Here is a 23,261-nt window from a genome sequence, read left to right on the forward strand (position 1 = left end):
ATGTCCAATGAATACTTGTTGGTTGACTGTTACGAAACATCGAGTACGCCTAAGTTTGTTGAATGATCAGTGTATGCCCAACCCTTCTGGGAAACTATGATGAAAGATGCAAGAAAATAGAAAATACCCTCATCATTATCCACCTAGAGACACTTCAGTTCTCAGATAATGATAAAACAAATGCACCAAGGAAAACATTTAACTGGCTACCTGTGCATTTCTTTATATGACTGTTCCTTTTTCCATGGGATCCTAGCTTGCATCCAAAATTCTCCTCCCAAAATTCTGCGAACCACACATTTCTTCGATTATTGGCAAGAGTTCGGCTTCTAAAGTATCGATCAAATCCTATTTTAAAGAAGAAAAGTATAATTTTAATATTCTTTCAAATTCCAAACCAATACAATCCAAGCTTTTAAATGGATATTATGTTATATTGTGATGATTGCATGAAAAATACTCCAAAATGTGTTAAATGGGGGACAATCAAAAACGTCCCTTATGGCAAAAGCCAAGAAGGATCAGGGGATACCATCTCCACCCTTCCACTCACCATTCAGGCACCTGGCTCTCGGGACGAGCGTACCAAGAAAGCCTGTTATTGGTGTGATCATCTCAACCTCTCCCTCTCTGCTAGGTCTCCCAGCTGCAGTGACCAGTGACCTCATGTTAAATATTCAGAACCAACTTGGACTTTTTGCATCTCTCTCTCTCTTTCCTGTTGCTCTCTCTCTCTCTTAGCAGGGGTTAATATTCCAGACTTCTATGCTTGTACCCACCTCAAAATCTACCTGTCCTATATGTTCCATTTTCAGCTAATTCAATTAACCAATCAGTACTAATGTAATCTTCTGGAGTCATGGGTAATAGGCAAGTGTCACCCGGCTCAGGTAATGACCTCACTGAAGGGAGACCACTTGGAAATAATGCCTTACTCAAAAGGACAAGGGGAAAGGTAGGAATTTCAATCACTGTCAAGACCATTGGCAAAGGCATCTGAGAGACAGACTGCCTTTCAGGGATGCTCCGCATCTTTGTTGTAGCATTTATTTTATCCACAGGGTCAGCCCAGCATCATGTCTTCATTTCCTAGGAAGCAAGCACTCTCACTCCAACAGTGCTGTAACCATCATATGTATACCCGTGGAAATGTGCAAACTTAGAGGGCAACATCATGAAGATATCTAAGTCAACTATAATTGCCTTTCTTTAAAAAATATACATGCCTGGTTAAATAGTTACTGTCTTGGCAATTCTGCCATCAGAACTAAAAAGTCTACCCAAAGGCATCAATAATGGGTGCATTTCATTATATGCTATACTCTAGTTTCATCTTTGAGTTTTTTGTTATTGCTGTTATTTTGTTTTTAAAGAATAGTTTGTTGATTTTTAGAGAGAGAGAAGAAGGGAGAAGGAGAGAGAGAAACATCGATGTGACAGCGCAACATTGATCAGCTGCCTCCTACATGCCCCCTACCAGGGATTGAGCCCAAAACCTGCACACGTGCACTTGACAGAGAATGGACTCAGCAACCTCCCGGTGCATGGGGTGATGCCCAACCAACTGAGCCACACTGGCCAGGGCGCATCTTTTAGTTTCTATTTAATTGAAATGAAGACAAATTCTCTATGGTGCATCCTTACCATCAATTGATGCTCTTTTGGGCAAAATTGTCACAGCTCCTTCTGCAATCTCCTCCTGCTGATAAACAGGTGCTATTTTGGATCCCCAACTATCTGAGCCAATCCAGAGAAAATGCCCACTTTGGTTTAATTTTTTTGCTGCTTCCAATATCCTCCTATGATAATAAAAAAAATAAAACATACCACATTTATCAAGAAACACTACACTTATGAATGTTAAGAGATGGCTGTATCAAGTTATATACTCAGTAAGTCACCATTAAACAATTAGTCAGTCATTCTAACTGCAGAGTCATATCATCTTCTAAGGGAAATATATCGGCAACTTTAACTCCAGCACCTGTCAATTAGCGTTGTCCTTAACCTCATTCACTTCATTCTGTCTATCATCGTTACATGTCTCACTTCTTTCAGTCCCTAGGTTCTACTCTGTAGATATTTCAGACTTAGAAACTAGAAGACTGAGTCAGAGAAAGACAAGTACCACATGATCTCACGTATTTATGGAATATAATGAACAAAACAAGCTGATGATCAAAACAGATCCAGAGACATGGAAGCAGGGAACAGACACAACTCTCAGAGGGAAGGGGGTGGGGGTGTGTGGGAAGGGATAAATAAACCAAAGAACTTCTTTGCATATATGCATAACCAGTGGATACTGACAATAGTGCGGGGAAGGTGGGGGGGTGAATAGGGGATAAAAAGGGGAGACATCTGTAATACTTTCTACAATAAAGATTAAGAAAGAAAGAAACTAGAAGGCTGTTGTGTCTCTGTATACCAGAAGGCAATCTGAAATTGCATGAGAATGTTGTAATTCCTGTGAAATCTCACAAGATTTTATATTGAACATGAAATATGTTAGAAAAAGAACATGGGCCACAAATCTAATCCTACATAAGAAAGGAAAATAAGCAGTACCTGATGTCATCTTCGTTGGCAAACATGATCACCGCCCGAGCGTTGGGTGTTTCTAGCAGGCGTTTGATTATTTTTTCAAATTCTCCAGGTCTTGGTTCACGTGGGATTTTCTGTGATTGAGCAATGCAAACACCACCTATTTTTTTTAAAAAAAGAAGAAAGCGATTCAAATAGGGCATTTGTTTAACAAACTGAATGAGGTTAGCTACTTCATAAAAACACATGACTTAGTACAGAATATTGTTTCTCTTCTTTTGTAATGAGAATATTTAAGATATACTATCTTAGCAACTTTCAAGTATATAATATTATTAACTATAATCACTGTATTGTACATTAGTTCCCCAGAACTTATTCATCTTAAAATTGGGAGTTTGTACCCTTTGACCAAATTCTCATTCCCTGACCCCTGGTAACCGCCATCCTATTCTCTATTTCTATGAGTTCAGCTTCTTTAGATTTCACATATATGGAACATCATATAGTATTTATCTTTCACTCAGCATACTGCCCTCAAGTTCCATTCATGTGGTCACAATGGTGGTATTTCTTTCTCTGAATTGTGTGTGTGTTCATATCTTCTTTATTTATCTGTTGATGAACACTTAGGTTGTTTTTATATCTTGGGTATTGTGAAAAATGCTGCAAAGAATATGAGCATGCAGATATTCCTTCAAGATTCTCTTTTTTATTTCCTTTGGATACACAACAAGAAGGGAACTGCTGTATCATATGGTGGTTCTACCCTTGCTTTTTGAGAAACATTCATACTGTTTTCCATAGTCACTGTACCAATTTACATTTCCACCACTAATGCACAAGGGTTCCCTTTTCTCCATATCTTCACCAACATTTTATCTCATCATTTCTTCCTTTTTATTGAATTTATTGGGGTCACACTGGTTGACAAAATTATACAGGTTTCAGTTGCACAATTCCACAGCACATCATCTGTACCCTGTATTGTGTGTTCACAACCCCAAGTCAAGTCTCCTTCCATCACCACTCAGCCCCCCTATACCTCCCTCCTCCTCTTTCTCCCTCCACCCCACCTCCCCCTGGCAATCACCACACTGTTGTCCATGTCAATGAGATTTTTCTTTTTTTTTTGCTCAACCCTCCACTCACTTGACCCAGCTCTCATCCCGACAGCTGTCAGCCTGCTCTCTATGAGGCTGTCACTGTTTTGCTTGTTAGTTCATTTTGTTCATTAGATCCCACAACTGAGTAAAATTGTACTGTACTTATCTTTCTCTGACTGGTTCGTTTCACTTAGCATAATACTCTCCAGGCCCATCCATGCTATCATAAAGGGTAAGATTTCTTTCCTTTTACAGCCAAGTAGTAGTCTATTGTGTATATATAGCTTTTTCATCTACCTATCTACTGATGGACACTTGGGCTGCTTCCAAACCTTGGGTATTGTGAATAACACTGCAATGAACAGAGGGGTGCATATAGTCTCTCAAATTAGAGTTTTGGGTTTTCTTGGATAAACTCCCAGAAGTATAATTATTGGGTCATAAGGCAGTTCCATTTTTAATTTTTTGAGGTAGCTCCATACTGTTTCCACAGCGGCTGCACCAGTCTGCATTGCCACCAGCTGTGCTACTTTATAAAATCACATGATCTGGTACAGAATATTGTTTCTTAAAACATCTGCCATTGTTACCTATTAAAAGCAATCATGTTTGTTTGCATTATAATGTATGTATCAAATACATTATATCAATTACTTAATCATACATCAGCGCCCACCCCCCCCCAAGTTTAAACATTATTTTCGTGATGTCTATAAGAAAACCAAAGTATAAAAAAAGTGCGACAGAGTTAAGGAGTCAAGGAAGAAGGGCTCTTTTGATTCATTTAACATAAGCCAAAGGACAAGTGTCTGAATTAGTGTAAAGCACAAATAAGACTTTTTTACGCATGAGACCACCAACGGAAGGTCCTTCTGCTACTTTATTTATTAATAGAGCTCCTTTAAAGTTTATTTCATCTTATAGCTCATAGTATTGCAGCAAAATTCTTAGGCATTAGCATAATGACATTATGAAACAAGTGGTCTTCACGACTCTTTGAGTCACCGGCAAGTCCCCAAGATTCAAACCCTCAGTTGTCACATGTCTCCCCCATGAAGATTAAAATGGTAGAAATCCCATCTACCATTACAGAAAAAAAAAAAAAAACCACAACTCTTCTTTGACCTTTCCTTCTAAGGCAAAGAGAAAAGTTTAGACTAGATCTCTGCTTTGGGGCTGGGATAAAGAAGAAGAGAGAGGTTTCTTGGTGGCAATAGAGCAGATAAATAATATATGCTAATTCAGGGGAGGAAAGCAATATCCGTGATACATTCCAGTTCTATTATGGTTTAAATAGGCTTTTTGAATCAGTTGGGTATAAAATTACCATTTATACCATTGCTTCTGTAGGCAAAGGCATTTTTACTCCCAAACAATTAGCAATGTATTTAGGTATCCAAAAGTTACTGGGTGCCAGTATATGCTACACATTAGGCTGGACTCTGGGAATATAGAGTCTAATCCAGGAGTTACCACCCAGTTTAGGAGACAGACATTGCAATAAGTTATCATGGAATATGTGATAAATGTCAGAATTAAGAGAACATTCCATACAATGGGAGCACAGAGGATGGTGTAACTAAATGAGAGAGAGGAATTTATTTTTTTAAGGTAAAAATTCCTTCTTCTTTTGTAACATGCTTTTATTGATTTGAGAGCAAGAGAGGTAGGGAGAGGGACAGAGAAACATGGATGAGCAAGAACCATTGATGGATTGCCTCCTGCACGCCCTCTTCTGGGGATCAAGCATGAAACCTGTGACCTGTTGGTGCATGGGACAACACTCAACCAACTGAGCCACACAAGCTAGGGCTGAGAGAGATGGATTTTAAAGGGCAAATACAAAGCCATATAGGGACAGAAGTGGGGCATTTCTGAAAGAGGCCAAGGTTTGAAAGAACCTGCTTGATCATGGCCTATGAGAGAGACCAGCTAGGATTGAAGTTTGAAAGAATGGCCATGCCTAGCTGGAAAATGACTTGGTTAGATATGCCAAATAATTAGGACTTTATCTTGAAAGCATTAGGAACCCACTGAAAGTTCATAAGCAGGAGAACTACAGAATAGATAGGCGTTAGGCTTTAGGAAAAGATCTCAGGTAACCTAACAAAGGAATGTCTAATAGCCAGACAATATGTGTCCAGTGCATTGTCATCAGACTTCACATGTATGGCAATGGTGTATGATTGACAGTTCTAGAGTACTGAAGGGTTGTTTTTGTTTTATGTTGCAGCACAGTCACAATTATCCCCACAACAGCAATAGTTTTACTAGTCTTACAACATGCTCTTCAGGGGTGGGAATTGCCCATAATCCATAGCCTCGGCCTGTAGTTAGCTAGCTTACTGATATGCCATTAATAGTTGAGATCATTGATTCATTCATCAGTAAGTATGTATTGAGTGCCCACTGTCTGCTAGATTCTGTGTGAGGGCCACGGGATGCAATGGTGAATATAATAGATACGGTCTCTGCCATCATAGAGTTTAGGATGTGCATGAGCCAAGATTAATGCAAAACAACACCCCCGCCCCCCCAAAAAAAGTGTATAATTAAAAATGTGGCAAGTCCTACGAGGAAGAGCAAGGGGATTTAATTTAGATTGGGGAGTGTTCAGGAAAAGGCTCCTTAAAGTGGTATCACTTAGTTGAGGTCAGAGAGAAGAGAAAATGGGAAAGAAGAACATGGAACAGGACAGGGGAGAGCCAGTGGAGCTCATGAAGGATGGGGAGGTATAAGATAAGGTCACCAGTTCATGCAACATAAGGTCACCAGTTCAATTCCTGGTCAGGGCACATGCCCAGGTTGTGGGCCAAATCCTCAGTCGGGGTGCATGCTGGAGATGACCAATCGATGTTCTCTCTTATCCATGTGTGTGTCTCTCTCTCCCTCTCCCTTCTTCTCTCTCTAAAATCAATAAGGAAAAAAATTATTTAAAAAATAATAATAAGAGGTGAGTGTAAGACAAAGGGGCCAGATCATACATGGTTGTTCAGGGCCCATGGAAGATTATGAATCATTAAAATGCTTAAGTTCCTCCCTACATGTTGTAGTAGCCCATAAGGCTATGTCTTGTCTATGCATCTTATGGAATAAAAATGGATGAGGATTGCTGAAGGAGAAGGCAACCTGGAATGGAAAGAATAGGAGGCAATGAGCCCAGTTGGGAGGTTATAGGGACAGGCAAAGGGAAAAAGCAATGCTACCCATGCTGAGGAGGAGCAGATGGAACTGTCAGAATTCCTGAGTTAGAACCGATGGGGCTTTGTACCAGGGTTTACAGCTTTACTGAAGTACGATTGGCAGATAAAAATTGCATATATTTAGGTTGTGCTGATTTGATCCAGTAGGAGGTAGTGAGAAACCACTAAGCATGACTCTAAGGTTTTGGCCCTTGTGACCAGTTTGTGTGATGTCACCATCAAGTAGTAGGAAAAACAGGAGAGTGAGCAGGTGTGTGGAAGAGAAAAGTGTGATTTTGATTCAGGACAGGTTGTCTTCGAAGCACACGTGGAACATCAAACTGAAAAAGTGAGTCTGGAGCTAAGGAGAGAGAAGGGATATGTAATTACAGTTTTGTCAGCTGCTGTGTTGGGAGTGAAGAAATCACTCAAAGGGAATATTGAAGTCAACAATAAGAAAAGATGAAGGATGGAGCTAGGAAATCCCACTAGCTTTGGAGAGGGGGCTGATGAATGAGACTGGAAAGGAGTGATCACATATTTTGAGGAGGAAATTTTGGGGACAGAGTCTAGTGGTAAGTTAAAAACTATGCATAATGTCTTTGAAAATCAAACAAGCAAATAGACAACTGTGGTGAGTGGAAGCATTAGGTAAATATAGAAATGTAAGACTAAAACCGTACACTCTCTAGGGAACAATAGTTGTTTCAAAATATGACTGCCCTTTTAATTAAATTGCTGTGATTACTTAAGTACCCCATTAAAGATATACCATATCCAAAGTATCATTCCGAGATTATTTCTGACTTCATAGCCAGAAGAAATGAAGGCTGGAAAAATTTTATTATGACCATTTCATACGAAGCAAACAGGCAATCCTGACATGGACTTGAGTCTGAATGTGTTGATTTATTCATTCATTCGGGATCTAATGAATATTTTTGTTAAGTTGGATTTTTACATAGCCTAAATCCATTTCATATTTTTGTATTCCTCTGCCTCACCTAATATTTGTCAGCCTGGCTAATCTGTATTTTTCAGAAAGAGGGACTGCATAATTAATTTACATTGGCTGAACAAATGCTTATGGAGAACCTGCTTCACGTGGCATTTTACTGTTTCATGCCTTGTGGGTATTTTATTAAAACATGGACTGTATTGCTTCTCAGGTGATTGGAGTTAGAAGATTAGAATTATTTTCTTAGCCCCGAAACTCATTCACACTTTCTATATTCATAGAAAAGCCAGACAGTTAATCCATGCATAAGCACTCATGGTCTACTGTTTCAGGAGCTGCAGACATTCCAAGGTTGCCTGTTCTCAGCAGTCTTACAATTGTATGACAAGATGCACACACAAGAAAAGCCAGACAAAGACATAAAATTATCTAAGGATAAAAGATAACAGCATAAGAAATATTAAAATACACTTTTAATATGAACAACGTCATCCCCCAGAACAGTTCTATGACTTCATTAGAAGTCATTCTAGCCCTGGCCGGTTTGGCTCAGCGGTTAGAGGGTCGGCCTTTGGTCCAGAGAGACCCGGGTTTGGTTCCCGCTAAGGGCATGTACCTCGGTTACAGTTTGTACCCGGCACTGGTTGGTCGTGCGGGTGGCAGCCACTCGATGTGTCCCTTTCACATCGATGTTTCTCTCTCTCTCTCTCTCTTCCTCTCTCTCCCTCTCACTCTATCTGAACACAAATGGAAAAATGTCCTTGGGAGAGGATTAAAAAAAAAAAAAAAGAATAAGTCATTCTATACTGTTAGAGTTTGGTTAAAAAAAAAAGTGTAATTTAGTTGAACATTCAGGTTTAATCAAAAATATGTTCTCCTACAATACTCATTATCTATTGTTTTAGCTTTTCAAGAGACTCTCTGACTTGATTTAGACTCCTGGCGGGGGTAGGAAGAAGAGAATTTGCCCTCCATCAAAGACTGTCTATTGCATCTATTTTTCTGTATCTCATTCTGAAAGAGTATTGACTGTGTACAGTTCCAAAGACAATAACTTTCCTATTCTGCAGGTGTGCTCAGTTCTGCAAGAAATAATTTTTAAAGTTTAGCACTTAGGAAATTTATGACTGGTTGCTTTCTAGAATCTCCTGATTTCCTGGTTGTGTAAGGTTTTTACCTTTTGATTATTTAATGACAATTAAAAGATCATTTGTTCCACTGAGCACTCGAAGTGCAGGTACAACTCTGCTCCTTCCAGCCTCATTCGCTCTGAACTACCTCACTGCTCCTAAAGGCAGCACTCTAAGACCGGTGTCATCGCCGTATTTCTGATGTGGAAACTGAGAAATAGGCATTATCAGCAGCTGCCAAGAGGCCGGGACCCAGGTTCAAAGCCAGATCCGTCTGACTCCAAGTCTAGACTTTTCCATCATCTTGCCCATCAATAATTGATTATTCCTGTTGCACAATGGTTTCATGGATACAAATAATTGATGAATAAGACAAAGTAAATTTAAAGGCTCATTAAAAAAAACTAGAAGTCACCTCTTATAAATCTAATTGATAGTGATATAAATATAGTACTTCTATGAAGTATTAAGAACTTAATTAAGATACTTAGATCTCATACACACTATAGAACTGACCTAAATTTCTTCTGTGTATATGTAACCCATCTACTCTCAATAAATTAATAAAATAAAATAAAATAAAATCATACATTAAGTTTGTTAAAAATATATATATGTGTAATGCCAAAAAATTAAAAATAAATAAAGTTTCCTATTAAACAACAAACAAACAAACATAAAATCCTTTCCAATTGCCTCTGTAAATTCAAGTCCTCAGGGAGACCTTCCCGGGGTCTCTAGTCCTCCCCTTTTTCTTTGCACTAGAGCAATCACAATAATTGTATTTTTAAATTTTTGTTATTTGTTTTCACCCTAGTCTTTAAGCTCCATGATTACAGAACCTTGTCTTTCACATCTACCACCACATCCTCGACACCTATCATGACGCGGTACACAGAGACTTCAACAAATATTTTTAAATTAATAAATGCAAGATCTATAATAGGTACTGCTGATATACAGAAATAGACATGAGACAGTCCTGCCTTCAAACTTCTCTCAGGCAAGTAGGAAAACAAAAGCTGCATATAAATATATGGTTTTTAAAAAGTAGCATAAAAAATTGGTCCAGGTAATTCAGAGAAGTTGCCACTGACACCGGTTCTTTGTCCCAAAATGTTTTTTAACAGGGTGCTATGAATTAGAATATCACCTTGCCTTTAGTTTTTTCATCTGTAGGGTGGCATAATAATTTGCTCTTATTGATACAGGAGCAAGCTGGTAAGCAATTCCATTCATAATTTTTATCTCTAGAAAGCTGAGACACATGGGTGAGTGGCCCAATGTCTCTGGTCTGAGAGATGAAGGGTTCATTTCTGTTTTGGTTTGCTAGTACAGAAAGATGTTAAAATGAGAAAGAAAACAGACTTGGAGGGTAGGTTCTGTGTGACCTTGAATTAGTGTCTCATCTGTCGGGCTCTTTACCTCTGTGACAGATTTATTACAATTATCACCCGCAAAGTCAAGATAATAAAATTAAAAAGGGTAAAATGATGAAGTTCTGTACAAATGTGGTACATTATTATTTTAATAACCATGAGCAGATAAGCATCATGACCAAACCTGAGATGGAAAATAGTTGATACTCAGATCTACAACGTGGGATTGCAACAGATCATATTCTTAAACCCTTCACCATTCTTTGTATAATATTATCAAATATCTTAAATTTTTAGAAGTGATGTTGCCCATTGTCTGTAATGACTATATTATAGATTTATGTCTATAAAATACTAGATTTCACTTTTCACCTATTATTGGTCATCACAATGTGATTGAAGTAATCTCAATGAGAAAGGATATTAAAAGTTAGTTATATTCTCTTCCCCGACCTCCCTAATTCTTATCCAAAGGATCCAAGTCCCCTTTCAGAAGAAGTCCATATGTATTTCAAAGATCTGGGTTGAACATTAGATTTACTCTTGAAAAGAATAAAAGAATGATAAATAATGTTAAACTATTAATGGTGCCAACTATTAGGAAGCAAAGCTGTTGTGGGAACAGCCACATGTTCTGTTTTATTTAAATGTTTGCTGCTAGATAATTAGTCATTTAGTGTCTAAAATCTGAGACAGTACTGTTGCAGGTTGGGCTCCCCAGAATCAGACCCTAAGAAGGAGTTTGAAATGTATATTTATCCTTGGCGTCCATCCTATGGAGGGCTCAGGAAGGAAGTAGGACTGGGCGAGGAGATGTTCAACTGGTTGTGGCCCAAAGACAAACACCACAGGGATCTCTGAGGCTAGGATGGCCTCCAGAGTTGTTTCCCAATTAGGTCAGGAAGGTGGGACCATTATACCTCCACATCAATCAGTCACTGGATGTGCGCAGTCCTGGGCAGGTGGGCGGAGACTTTGGAAGGGCAGCTCTGCAGCCAGGCAGCCCTTCAAGGGGCCACAGAGCAGTCCCCAAGGAAAGGACAACATGTTCTTCACTAAATGGGGACCTGATTCAAGGTGAGACTCACCATATGTACAAATTAAGATTTATAGAGAAATGAAGATGCATCTCTGAAATGACAATGTAAGTTAAATGATAAAATTTGTTTCATTGCAAAACTCCTCTTCAAAGAGGACTTACTGCACAGAGAAAGGCACTGTATACAAATAGCATGAAACTGGAATTGTAGCCAGCTGGGATAAGAGAAAAAGGATCAAAAAGCTCCCTGGTATTTAGAGAGGTTTTGTTAATGCAATGTGAAAGGATAAAGAATCACATTTTTGGTTGTTGCTTGTTTTTAAGAACAAAATTTCCATGAATAAAGTCCAAGGAGAAAAATAAAACAGGAAACAAGGTCAAAGCACCAAGTTCTAACTGATGAAAATCAAGGATTTAATTATTAGGATGAAATTACTTACAAAGCTGTGTATGGAATATGACATGTGATTTTTGTTTAAACAACATGATTACTACCAGCATATCAAATTGTGTCACAAGTTTAGTCAAGTTAAGTTCTAAGTAAATCAGATCTAGTCTCTGGCTGCATAAATTGTTAGATCCGCATGAAAGACTTTGGTTTTGGTCCATAAGCAAATCAACATAAATAGATTTTTATCAATTGTTAAAGAGAATAACTAAACTACTGGTAAAAAAAGAAAAAAAAGAAAAAAAGAAAAAGAAAAAATGATTGATCAAAAATTTTGATTGACCATAAAAAATTATCCATAATGGACTGTTTCTGACCTACTAAAAATGTAATATAGCCAGTCAACTATTATTTATTTGTTATGAATGAACCTTTAAGATAATAGCAATGAGCAAAAACCAAGTAACAAGATTTTTTATTTTTCTTAAAGACAATATTAATAAATTGGCTCTTCCTCACAAAGCAATTCTCTGGAGACCAACTGCCAACAGTTCAACTCAATCTGACACTATCTGCCAAGATACAGCATCAGATACATGTTCAGGGTCCAGTTCGGTGAGACTGCCCCCTTCCTCAGCTGGTTACATTTGGTTTTCTGGCAACCAGCCCCATTCTTAGGTGAGCTAAGGGCTTTTCCAAAGTCATCTTATTAACATAACAAAAGACACCTACTCACACTCATCATTTCAGAAATTCCAAGTCTTAAGAGCTCTGTGCCAGAAACAGGGACAAAGACCAAATATCTATCTCTTATCACAAACCACAATATCACAATTCTCCACCCTAATTACCCCAGCATCATTTCTTTACACCTTTCTGGAATCATAAGTAAAGTAACAATTTGGCCTAATGTAATTGGTCCATTATTGGAAGTCGAGTAAAATTTGTTCTAAGGTTTAAATAAGTGTAATCACGCATCTTGTAACATATTTCACTTCCTTCTGTGGTGTACCACTGGGACTTAGCAGAAGAGTGCATAACATGATGAGAGTGTGTATACTTTCCAGCTTAAAGTGCACTTCGTGAAAGAGATTTATCTCACACATCACGGTAAAGAAAAAATGCTATCACTAACAACATGGATTTAAAAGAGCAAAATTATACTTGATCTGTGCTCATTCTCTCTCTCTCTCTCTCTCTTCTCTCACACACACACACACACACACACACACAGAAATGCCATGTGGACTCTTAAATGGACCATGAAAGGCAATAAAATGAGGGAATGAAGCTTCTGCTACAGAACAAGCCAAATGCTACCTGCTCTGTGTCCCATGAAGACAGCAACATGGACAGTCCACCAGAGAAGGCCTGGCGCCCAGAGCCCCTCTCTTGCCCAAATCTCCATGGGGATAGATGCTGACACTCTGGAGGCAGATTGGGCTGGGATAGGCTACCAGGGTCTGAGTCCACACATACTAGGCTTTCTAACTCAGCCATAGCTCATAACAGATCCAAATGTCCATTCAGAAAACAGTGGTATGGTGGTTACAAATGTCCTCTCCAGGGCACAACGTCCTGGCCCTTCAATTACTGACAATATGACTCCGAGTAAGTTATGTGACTTTTCTGTGCCTCTGTCACTCACATAAAGAATAAAAAATGCTAGTAACTTCCACATGAATTATTGTGAAGGGATTAACTAAGCACTTAACAGGTCAATTTTCTCTCAGAAAACACATTAGTTGTAAATTATTTAAAGTAAAAATGGACAGATCTTAGCTATTGTAAATAGAGCTTCTATGAACATATATTCTTTCTCATTGGTGTTCGGGATTTTTGGCATATACCCAAAAGTGAGATTGCTGGGTCAAAGGCAGTTCCATTTTTAATATTTTGAGGAAATTTGATACTGTTTTCCACCAACAGTGCACCAGGGTTCCCTTTTCTCCACATCCTTGACAGTACTTGTTGTTTGTTGATTTATTGATGGTAGACATTCTGATAGGTATGTGGTGAAACCTCATTGTTGTTTTAATTTGCATCTCTCAGATGATTAATGACTTTGAGCATTTTTTCATGTCTCTTGGCTATCTGTATGTCCTCTTTAAGTGTCCATCAGTAGATGAATGAATAAAAAAGATGTGGTACATTTACACAATGAAATACTATGAAGCTGTAAAAAGGACGGATCTCTTAGCCTTTGAGGAAGCATAAAGGGACCTGGAGAGCATTATGCTAAGCGAAATAAGCCAGTCAAAGACAAGTATAACATGATCTCACTTATACGTGGAATCTAATGAACAAAATAAACTGACTAACAAAACACATCCAGAGACATAGAAGCAAAGAACAGATTGATGAATTTCACAGGAAAGAGGGGTAGGTGAGAAGAGATTAACCAAAGAATTTATACACATTTGTGCATAACCCATAGACACAGACAATAGAGCGGTAAAGGTCTGAGGGTGCAGGTGGGGAACAGGGTGGAGGAGGTAAGTGGGGGGAAAGGAAGATATCTGTAACACTTTCAACAATAAAGATAAATTTAAAATGAAATAAAATAAAAATTGACAAACCTCAAACAGATATGGTAACTCACTTTCACCAAGCAATAGCCATCCATAACATTATTTGTAGACACATCAAATGTCATTCCCCAAGTGTACATAGAATAATAACTCTTACTAGAAATTCCAGTCATGGGGGTGTCAACTGCAGAAAGTCTCACGGTTAGAAGGAAAACTCATGCCTACCAAAAGCTAGAGCTAAACTTCTAACATGTTGCTTGAAAACTGGAAATATGTAAGGAGACATGGGCATAGGGCAAGAAAGGGAAGAGAAACGAGAACAAGAGTAGAGAAGAGAGACTAGGAAGCAGAACATCCTGACCAGAAGTGTCTTTGGAGGTGGGGAAAACATGGATTCTCTACAGGGTCAAAACAGCAAATGTGGGGTTAGGAACAGTTGGAAAAGAAACACTTGACTAGTTGTAAATAAGTGTTACTTATGTATTATGTGCCTTTGTATTTATTTGGATTAGTTTCTTAGTACTGTTATTATCATAGTTAGGTAGCTAACATTAAAATACAAAGAGAGCAAAGGGGAGCCTACACATTATAAGCATGGTCATCTGGGCAGCTTCACCAGGAAGCTGCAACTTTACGCACCCCAGGGAACCACCAGTCCATTCCCTGCAAATCACTAGGGGAAGAAGGGGTCAACAAAAGAAAAGATGGGCGCATGCCCATTGAAGTAAGGGTGACCTAGGGAAGGTGTCTGCCTGTCAGTCTAGCCTGGGGAACAAAGATCATTGGTTAGAAGGGCAGAGCCACTGCAAGTACACAGAATCCTAAAGGTTTAATTGGTTAAGCTCCTAGTTAAAACCCTGAGACAAAGGAATTCTCTCTCTCTTGCTTGTTTGGCCTTGCACTCTCTTGCTCTGTGACCTGCACTCACCTGTCCTCCCTCCACAGTCATGTGGCCCTGTGGAGGGCCACAATCAATGGACTGCAGCTGGAAACACAAGCTAAGCCAGCCAGATGCTGGACTGGACTGGACTTTAATATGGAGCGAAGATTCTGGGCAGTGGCTTTGATCTTAGCTCTGCTGAAGACAAAATGGGACTTTTTCTGTGGCAAGACAGAGGGAGATGGGGCCTTGGAGGGGAACTTCCTTAATGTTACCTCATCAATAAAGCTTTCCATGAGACCACATCCTCCCTTGGGGGCCTCAGGAAATTCTTGTTCCCCAATATCCCAAGAATTCCACTTCTACCAGCAAAAGGTGGGGACACAGAGGACACCCCACGGATAGCAGTACTAATTTTGGAGTGCTTTAGGATTTTTATTTTGTGTTGTCTGTTCATTTGTTTGCTTTTGCCACTTCAGAGTAGATTTCCAGATGCTGATGCCAACAATATGACAGGGAAGTCTCAAAAGATAAAACTAATTCTCTGTAAATGCTCAAATGCCCAATATAAACAGACTCCCTGAGAGAAAAGAAATTTCATATTTTCCAGCCCATTGCCTAGAAAAAATTTTATGCCCAAGACAATTGAAATCAAAGTGAGCACTGTTTAATTTCTTACTCAATCTGGACTTAAAAAAAAATGTTAGTATTGAACTATGACTTAAGCCCATTATGATTAATTTAAAAATTAGTAATTCAGTTACAAATTAGAAATTCATTACAGAACTACACACATTAAATTAATGAGGGGAAGGGTGTACACTGGTGGCATCTACCCTTCCTCAATCCTTCAACAAATGCAACAAATATTTATTGAGCAACTACTACATGTCAGATACTTTTTAGACAGAGCATACAACAGTGAACAATACAGAGGAGGCCTATAACTTCGTAAAGCTTATATCTATCTCTAGGGTCTTGTGAAGCTTGATACGTTAGACATTCACTAGATGTGTGATAAGTGAATGAACAAGAAGCTCCTATTTCATGATATAGCAGATTGATCTAATAAAGGAGTAATAAGCATACCCATGTATTAAAAATACCATCATTCAGAAAAAGGCAAAGCATCTCTGCATCTATGTTTTGTCTGTATATAATACAGTCATTTCCAGTACTTTCTACAAATAGGACACTCTCAACAACATATCAACAGCAGCTTTCAGAGCTTGCAAATCATGAGCATTCTTCTATGCACCACACAAGTAATATCTTACTCTACTTATCAGCTGAATTCTGCCATATAATGCTTTTTATCAGTGGTCTTAAAGCATCATTTTCAACAGATACTCAAAGTGAGCCAACATTCTCGATTTAAGGAAGAAGAAACTAATAGCCAAAAGATTATTATTATTTTAACTAAATAACTCTTTAAAGAAAGAATTGCACCACAACCAATGTACTGTAGTGACTAAACTAAGAAACAGACTTTAGAGAACAAAAATAAGCATTGAAAGCATCTAAAAGCTCAGTATTTAAGAAAATGCAAGTACTTGTGGTGTTTTTCTAGGTAATGCAACATCATTTTCCACACAAAGATTTGATATGTGTTTGAGATATAAAAAGATTAAAAATATAGCTATATATTTAACTTCTTGGGTTCAAATAGAACTAAAAAGAGAACTTTTGATAGGAATCCATCTTAAATTTTAGTTCTGTAAAGGACTCTCTTCTAAAAAAGAATAAACACCTTTATTAAAGTATAATTGATATATAAAAAGCTGCATATATTTAATGTATACAATTTTATGATGAGTCTGAACATATGCACACACCTATGATCCTATCACCAAAATCAAGGTAATAAATATATCCATCATCTCAATAAGTTTCTTTGTGTTCCGTGTGTGTGTAACACTTAACATGAGATCTACCCTCTTAACAAAATTTTAAGTGCATAATGCTGAGCTGTTAACTATAGGCATAACTGAAACATCATACCCATTGAACAACAACTCCCCCTTCCCCCTCCTCCCAGGGCCTGGCGATTACAATTCTTCCCCATTGCTATGAATTTGACTATTTTAGATACTTCATATAAGTAGAATCAGGCAATATTTGTCCTTGTGAGACTGGCTTATTTCACTTAGCACGATGTTTTCCAGGTTAGTCCGTGTTGTCACAAACAGTGGGATCTCTTTCATTTTAAGGTGGAATACCCTTCCACTGTATGTATATTCCCCATTTTTAATCTACTCATTTGGCAACGGGTATTTGGGTGGTTAGCATATCTTGGCTTTTATGAATAATGCTACAACAGACATGGGAATACAGATATTGCTTCAGGATCCTGATTTCAATTCTTTTGGATGAGTACCCAGAAGTGAGATTGCTGAATTATATAGCAGTTCTATTTTATTTATTTATTTATGTATTTATTTATTTATTTATTTACTTAGAGGAAGCTACTTACTGTTTTCCCTAACGGTTGTACAATTTTACACTCCCACTAACAGTCTACAAAGGTTCCGATTTTTCCACATACTTGCCAACACTTGTTATAGTTTGTTGTTTAGTTGTTTGGGGGGGGGGGAGAGTATTTGTTTTTGATCATTGCCATCCCTACAGCTGTGAAGTGATAGCTCACTGGGGTTTTAATTTGCATTCCCTGATGATTAGTGATGTGGAGCACCTGGAGTACAGACCTCCTGAGTCTAATCTTAATAGTAAGTATACTCATTGTACTTTGCTGCTGTCTCTCAATAATAGCCTCCTTGGTCATTAAATATCCTCAATATTCATAATTCAACACCACATCAACAGGTAAGATAGTACAATCAAATATTTTATACCAAATATTACCAAAATATTTTGGTTCTGGTTCAGGTTGGGCAAACATTTCATTCATTAACACCCTCTCACAAGAGTGACCTGCAGGCTTCCGTTCCTGTACACCCAGGCATGGCTGCCACTGCTCACGGAGCATTAACTGAGCTCTTACTACATGCAGAGTGCTCCAGAGGCCTCTGGAGCTGCAAAACGAGTACGAAGACACGGTCCCTGCTCCTGAGGCACTCAAAGTACATAGCACAATATGTAAACAAATACTACAATTTGATGTGAGAAATGCTGTAATACAGGAAAGCTCAGGAACAAGGGAGCAAGAGAATGAACTTGAGAAACTGTGAATTAGATTCACCGGCTCCTGCCAGTCGCCCTGGGAACACAGGGCCAGAGAAGCGTGAACGTAACTATACGGTACATTGATACACACCAGGATCAACAAGTCAGAAAACATTTCAGAAGTGAGCTAGGATGGCGCTAGCTGGCCGGAAACCTGCAAAATCTACTTCTAATGGATACTACCAGTCAGCAGACACATTCAGTACGTTTCATGAAAATGTGACTGTTATTAATAATTTAAATATGATGTAAGAAGTACCCAACATTTTTATACTAAAGGGCATTTGATTTCATTTTCCCACAATAAGAAACAAACAACTCACCTTGGGGTGGGAGGAACACAGAGAAAAAATAAAAGTAACCATTAAAATGGCCACTTGAAGGAGAAATAGTAGTAAAGCGTCGGTTGGGTTATATACATTTTAATCATGACTAATCAAACAGCTATATACATGGCATTAATTACTTCAATGTTAAAATATGTCAGAGCTTGTGAGAACAGATTTTTTTAAAATTTTTTATTCCTATTATTGCGAACTGTGAAAATGTTTAAGCCAGGCAAAATTGCATCATTTTGGTATTCACTATCAAACACTCTTTCACTGAAACCAAGAGACTTCTATATCTTTAGTATTACAGGAAATTTGGAAGATGTGTTTATAATATTTTGTATGATATTGTATCCTTTGTCTAAAGGTGTTGTTGAAAGAACATTAAGCTTTCAACAATCCCAACATCATCCAAACACAAAAATGGAAAACAATCAAAACCGCAAATGACAAAAGGATAATTTGTTACCTCATACATTTCTGTGATGTAATTTCTACAATTTCTGTTTATACAGTGACTCCTAGATAAAACTCATCCTGTTTGTAAATGCATTATATCTTAACTGTACATAGCATGTGAATAGCTATAAAATGAAAAGCAGTTTGGCTTGTAAAAAAAAATCCTAAAATATGAATAGTATGTCAGAAACATTGGTTCAATCCCTTTAACAAGTTTGCTCATGATATAATTTTCTCATCCCTACATTGGACAATGCCCACGTTCCCTCTGTATGACCCTCGGCGGACACTTCGCCTCTCTGGCTTTGGTTCCGTGTTTGTAAAAAGAAGGCTGTTTGGCCTGGCTGATGTGGCTCAGGGGTTGAGTGTCAACCCATGAACCAAGAGGTTACTGGTTCGATTCCCGGTCAGGACACATGCCCAGCTTGTGGGCCAAATCCCCAGTGGAGGGCATGCAGGAGGCGGCCAATCCATGTTCTCTCTCATCGATGTTTCTATCTCTCTCTCTCTCTCTCCCTAAAATCAATAAAGAAAACAAAAAGAACCAATGAATGCATGAATAAGTGGAAAAACAAATTTGATGTTTCTCTCTCTCAAATCAATCAATAAAAAAAAAATTTAAAAAGAAGGCTGTATGAGAGGATGATCTTAAGACTCTTTCCAATTTCAACATTTTGTGTTTCTATGAATATACCATACACACTGCCTCCCAGGAATACTGTGAATTATGTAAGTTCTAATATGGGAATAGAACATCATGCAAAGTATAATAAATCATTTTTAAAAGCCTCAAAGATACATAAGAAAACTTGTTCAACTCAAAATTATGAAACCTGGCTTCCTGCGTCAGAGTGGAACAAGGAAACTTAAAAACTAATTCTTACAAGAGTACAGAGCCTCAGTCAGGTGTTTGGGGTCTGGACACCAGTTTGCTGAAGTACTACAATCCCTTGTCAGTTCAATGAAAATAAAACAGGAGCGAGGTGAGGAACTTCAGGTATCCATGAAGAAGATGGACACATCTCCACGCTGACTTGCCCTTTAATACCTTTCATCACGCTATTCAGTAACAGCCTCCCATCTCTCGCCATTTAACCTACCTCTCGTTTCCTCATCCCACTCCACTTTCCTTCCTTCTGTCTCCTCTTACTGCCCACTTCTCTAAAACCAGAGAATGGTGGCAGGCCACCTGATACAGCACCCTTTCCATTACTTCTGTCCTGCTATTTTCCTAAGACTCCCAAACAGGACACCAAAGCAAGAAGAACTGTTGTATGGACTGGAGTCCAGTTAGGCATGGAAAGTAGAACACATTCACTTATCTCTACTTCTTCCAAATATCAAACTAAATGGTTGAGTATAAAATAGGGAAAACAGACAGAAATGTCCTCAGTGTTTTGAAAGCTGAGAAGCAGATGATGACCCAGTCAGAGCTGACTTACCAGAGCACAAACATCTGCAACTGAAGCCCCCAAAGCATGGGGACGGGGCTGATGCCACAGAGAGCAAGCGCTCACTCCACCTAACACCAGAAAGGACCTGGAAATGGAGGCCCCAGAGCCTCCAGAAAGTGTGGTTGAAAATAGGAGCAGGTGAAAATCTGGGTAAGTCCCTTCCTCCCCCAGCAGTGCCTGTGCACAGGTCAGGGTCCCTTCTGCAGAGCATGAATTCAAAGATAGCAGACACAGCTGAGGGCCGAGTACGTTTTTATACTGGGAAAGCCTTCATGATGATTGGGGAGGCCCTGTCCCATTTCACTGCTTATTACCCAGACTCCGGCAGCATGGCTTTCATCTCCCAGGCAGGCATGCGGAAGAGTCTTTTTTGGAGAAATTGGCCAAAGGTAATAACACACTGACACTCATATATGGATGTCTCTCAAATAAATGTCCATGTCTACCTGCTCAAGATAAAGCCGCCAGTCAGTGCCAGGCTTCCCCATCTTCCACACAGCACATCAGCACCACAGTTTAATGTCTCACCAAACAGAAGAGATGAACTTAGAGGAGAGAGAATCAAGCCATAAGTAGAAAATGACTTCTCAGAGAGAAGATACTATGTCCGTGCAACAAAAACAAGAGGCTAGCCCGACCAGTGTGGCTCAGTGGACTGAGCACTGTCCCATGGACCGAGAGGTCCTGGTCCCTTTACTGGTCAGGGCACATGCCCAGGTTATGGGCTTGATTCCCAGCAGGGGGCATGCAGGAGGAAGCCAATCGATATTTCTCTCTCACATCAACGTTTCTATCTCTTTTTCCCTTCCTCTTTCTCTAAAAAAACAAAAACAAAAACAAAAACAAAAAAAGGAGGTTATAAAAACACAAACTTTCAGAGAATAAAAAAGAGGTCCTGGAAATTAAAACAGAGAAGATAGAAATAGCTCAATAGATAAGATATATGAGAAAATATTTCAGAAAGTAAAGCAAATGAAAAATCATCATGAAATTAGAGGATTCATTCAGGAAGCTTAATGTTCAAATTTTGAAGTCTCAGAAAGAAAATAAAGCAAAGCCATTACTCAAGAAATATACCAATATTTCTGAGAACTGAAGAACATGAGTTTTGAATTACAAATACCTATCAAATGCCTAGCAAAAAGAAAAGAGAAGGAGGAGGAAGGGGAAAGACCCACAAGAAGGAACATCAGCACATTTTAAAACACTTGAGAGTGAAAGCAGATTGCAGAAAAAAGATTAGGGTTCAGAATGGCTTCAGGATTCTCAATACTGTAGTAATTTCTGTCTATTAGTAATACTGCTAGACAGAGAAAAAATACAGCAATGCCTTCAAAATTACAAGGAAAAATGAGTTTTATTCTAGACAAACATATAACCAGCCAACTATAAACTATTGTGTGGGTAGAATAAAGTATATTTTGGACATGCAGAAATCTAAAATATATTTACATCCCAGGCACTCTTTCTAGAAAGCTTCTGAAGAATGTGCACCATCCAAACATATAAGGTAACAAGAAAGATGACTCAAAATCCAGGTAACAGGTAATTCAACACAAGAAAGTTAAAGTGATTTTGCAAAGCAATGATGAAGGGAACTCAGAGTTAACAGGCAACTGGGCTATAGATTCTCCAGTCCAGATTAGATCAAGAAGATAGAAAAGTCCAGAAGTATCTCCAAGGAAGAAGAAAGAGAATCGGTGGATTGTTTGACTTGTTTAAATGCATTAAAAGAAAACACACTGTTCTGTAGAGTTTAAGGATGAATTCTCCTATAACAGATATGTAGAAATACGAAGCATATGACAAGTCAAGAAATTATTAATTTCAGGCAAATGAAATGCTGTGTAAGAAGAGACATGTTATTTCTGGGCACTATCTAGATGAACTGTGACACCTTGGGCACAGTCAGATAATAGAAACACTGAGCATTGATGGAACCAAAACTGTGATCCGGTCCTCCTGCGATCAGAGGAGGGTGTGTATGACCACGTGTACATACAGATGCAGTCTGTGCATGGGGGAGCCAAGTCATCTCTTCCAACGCAGGAAGACCGCAAAGATAAAAGCTAAAAAGTTAGGATGGCAGCATAAACAAGTGGAATTGTAAAGACAAATACCAGAAAAATAATAAAGGAGTTGAAAACAAATATTCTAGGGAATCAAGATTCAAAAGTGGGAGGAATGGGGCAGGTGACTGCTGTTTTTTTGCTAAGCTTAGTTGCACTATATGCGGTATCACTTAGATAAACTGTATGTTTTGGGCTCTGCTTTTAAAAGTCATAAGTGGGGCGGGGGAGAAAGTTAAAAGGTGGCAAGATAATTTTAATCCTATCTTTTAAGGGAAGCATTTCTGTAATTGGGTTTCTCTTAAAATGTTTTCTGCATCTTTATACCTGGACCTGTTTTATCTTACCTGTTCGGGGGTTTTGATCATTTTATTTGATTGTTTAAGTGGTATAACAAACATCTGTTTAGTCTTTTTAGAAGCTAACCTAGACAACATATATATATTTTTAAATCCTTACCCAAGGATGTTTTTTCCATTGATTTTCAGACAGAGTGGGAGGGAGGGAGGGGGGAGAGAGAGAGAAAGAGAAACATCGATGTGAGAGAGACACATCAAATGGCTTCCTCCTGCACAACCCCAACCAGGCCGGGGATCTAACCACTACCGAGGTATGTGGCCTTGACCGGAA

At 38.6% G+C, this 23,261-nt stretch overlaps 1 protein-coding gene across 6 annotated transcripts in view; it reads right to left on the reverse strand.

Moving 5' to 3' along the window:
• The window catches only part of GRM8 (glutamate metabotropic receptor 8), a 759,794-nt gene that overhangs the window by 392,379 nt on the left and 344,154 nt on the right, over positions 1-23,261 (reverse strand). For 5 of the 6 annotated variants that reach the window (XM_036246517.1, XM_036246519.1, XM_036246522.1 and 2 more), the window contains 3 exons: positions 2,569-2,704; positions 1,645-1,799; positions 211-348 (listed from right to left, as the gene is read on the reverse strand). In XM_036246517.1, coding sequence (XP_036102410.1) covers positions 211-348; positions 1,645-1,799; positions 2,569-2,704 — 429 coding nt within the window. The remainder of the gene's footprint in view (positions 1-210; positions 349-1,644; positions 1,800-2,568; positions 2,705-23,261) is intronic. The other variant, XM_036246521.1, reaches the window with a different exon arrangement.

Source organism: Molossus molossus, unplaced genomic scaffold (assembly GCF_014108415.1).
Source record: "Molossus molossus isolate mMolMol1 unplaced genomic scaffold, mMolMol1.p scaffold_m16_p_7, whole genome shotgun sequence".
Lineage (NCBI taxonomy): Eukaryota > Metazoa > Chordata > Mammalia > Chiroptera > Molossidae > Molossus > Molossus molossus.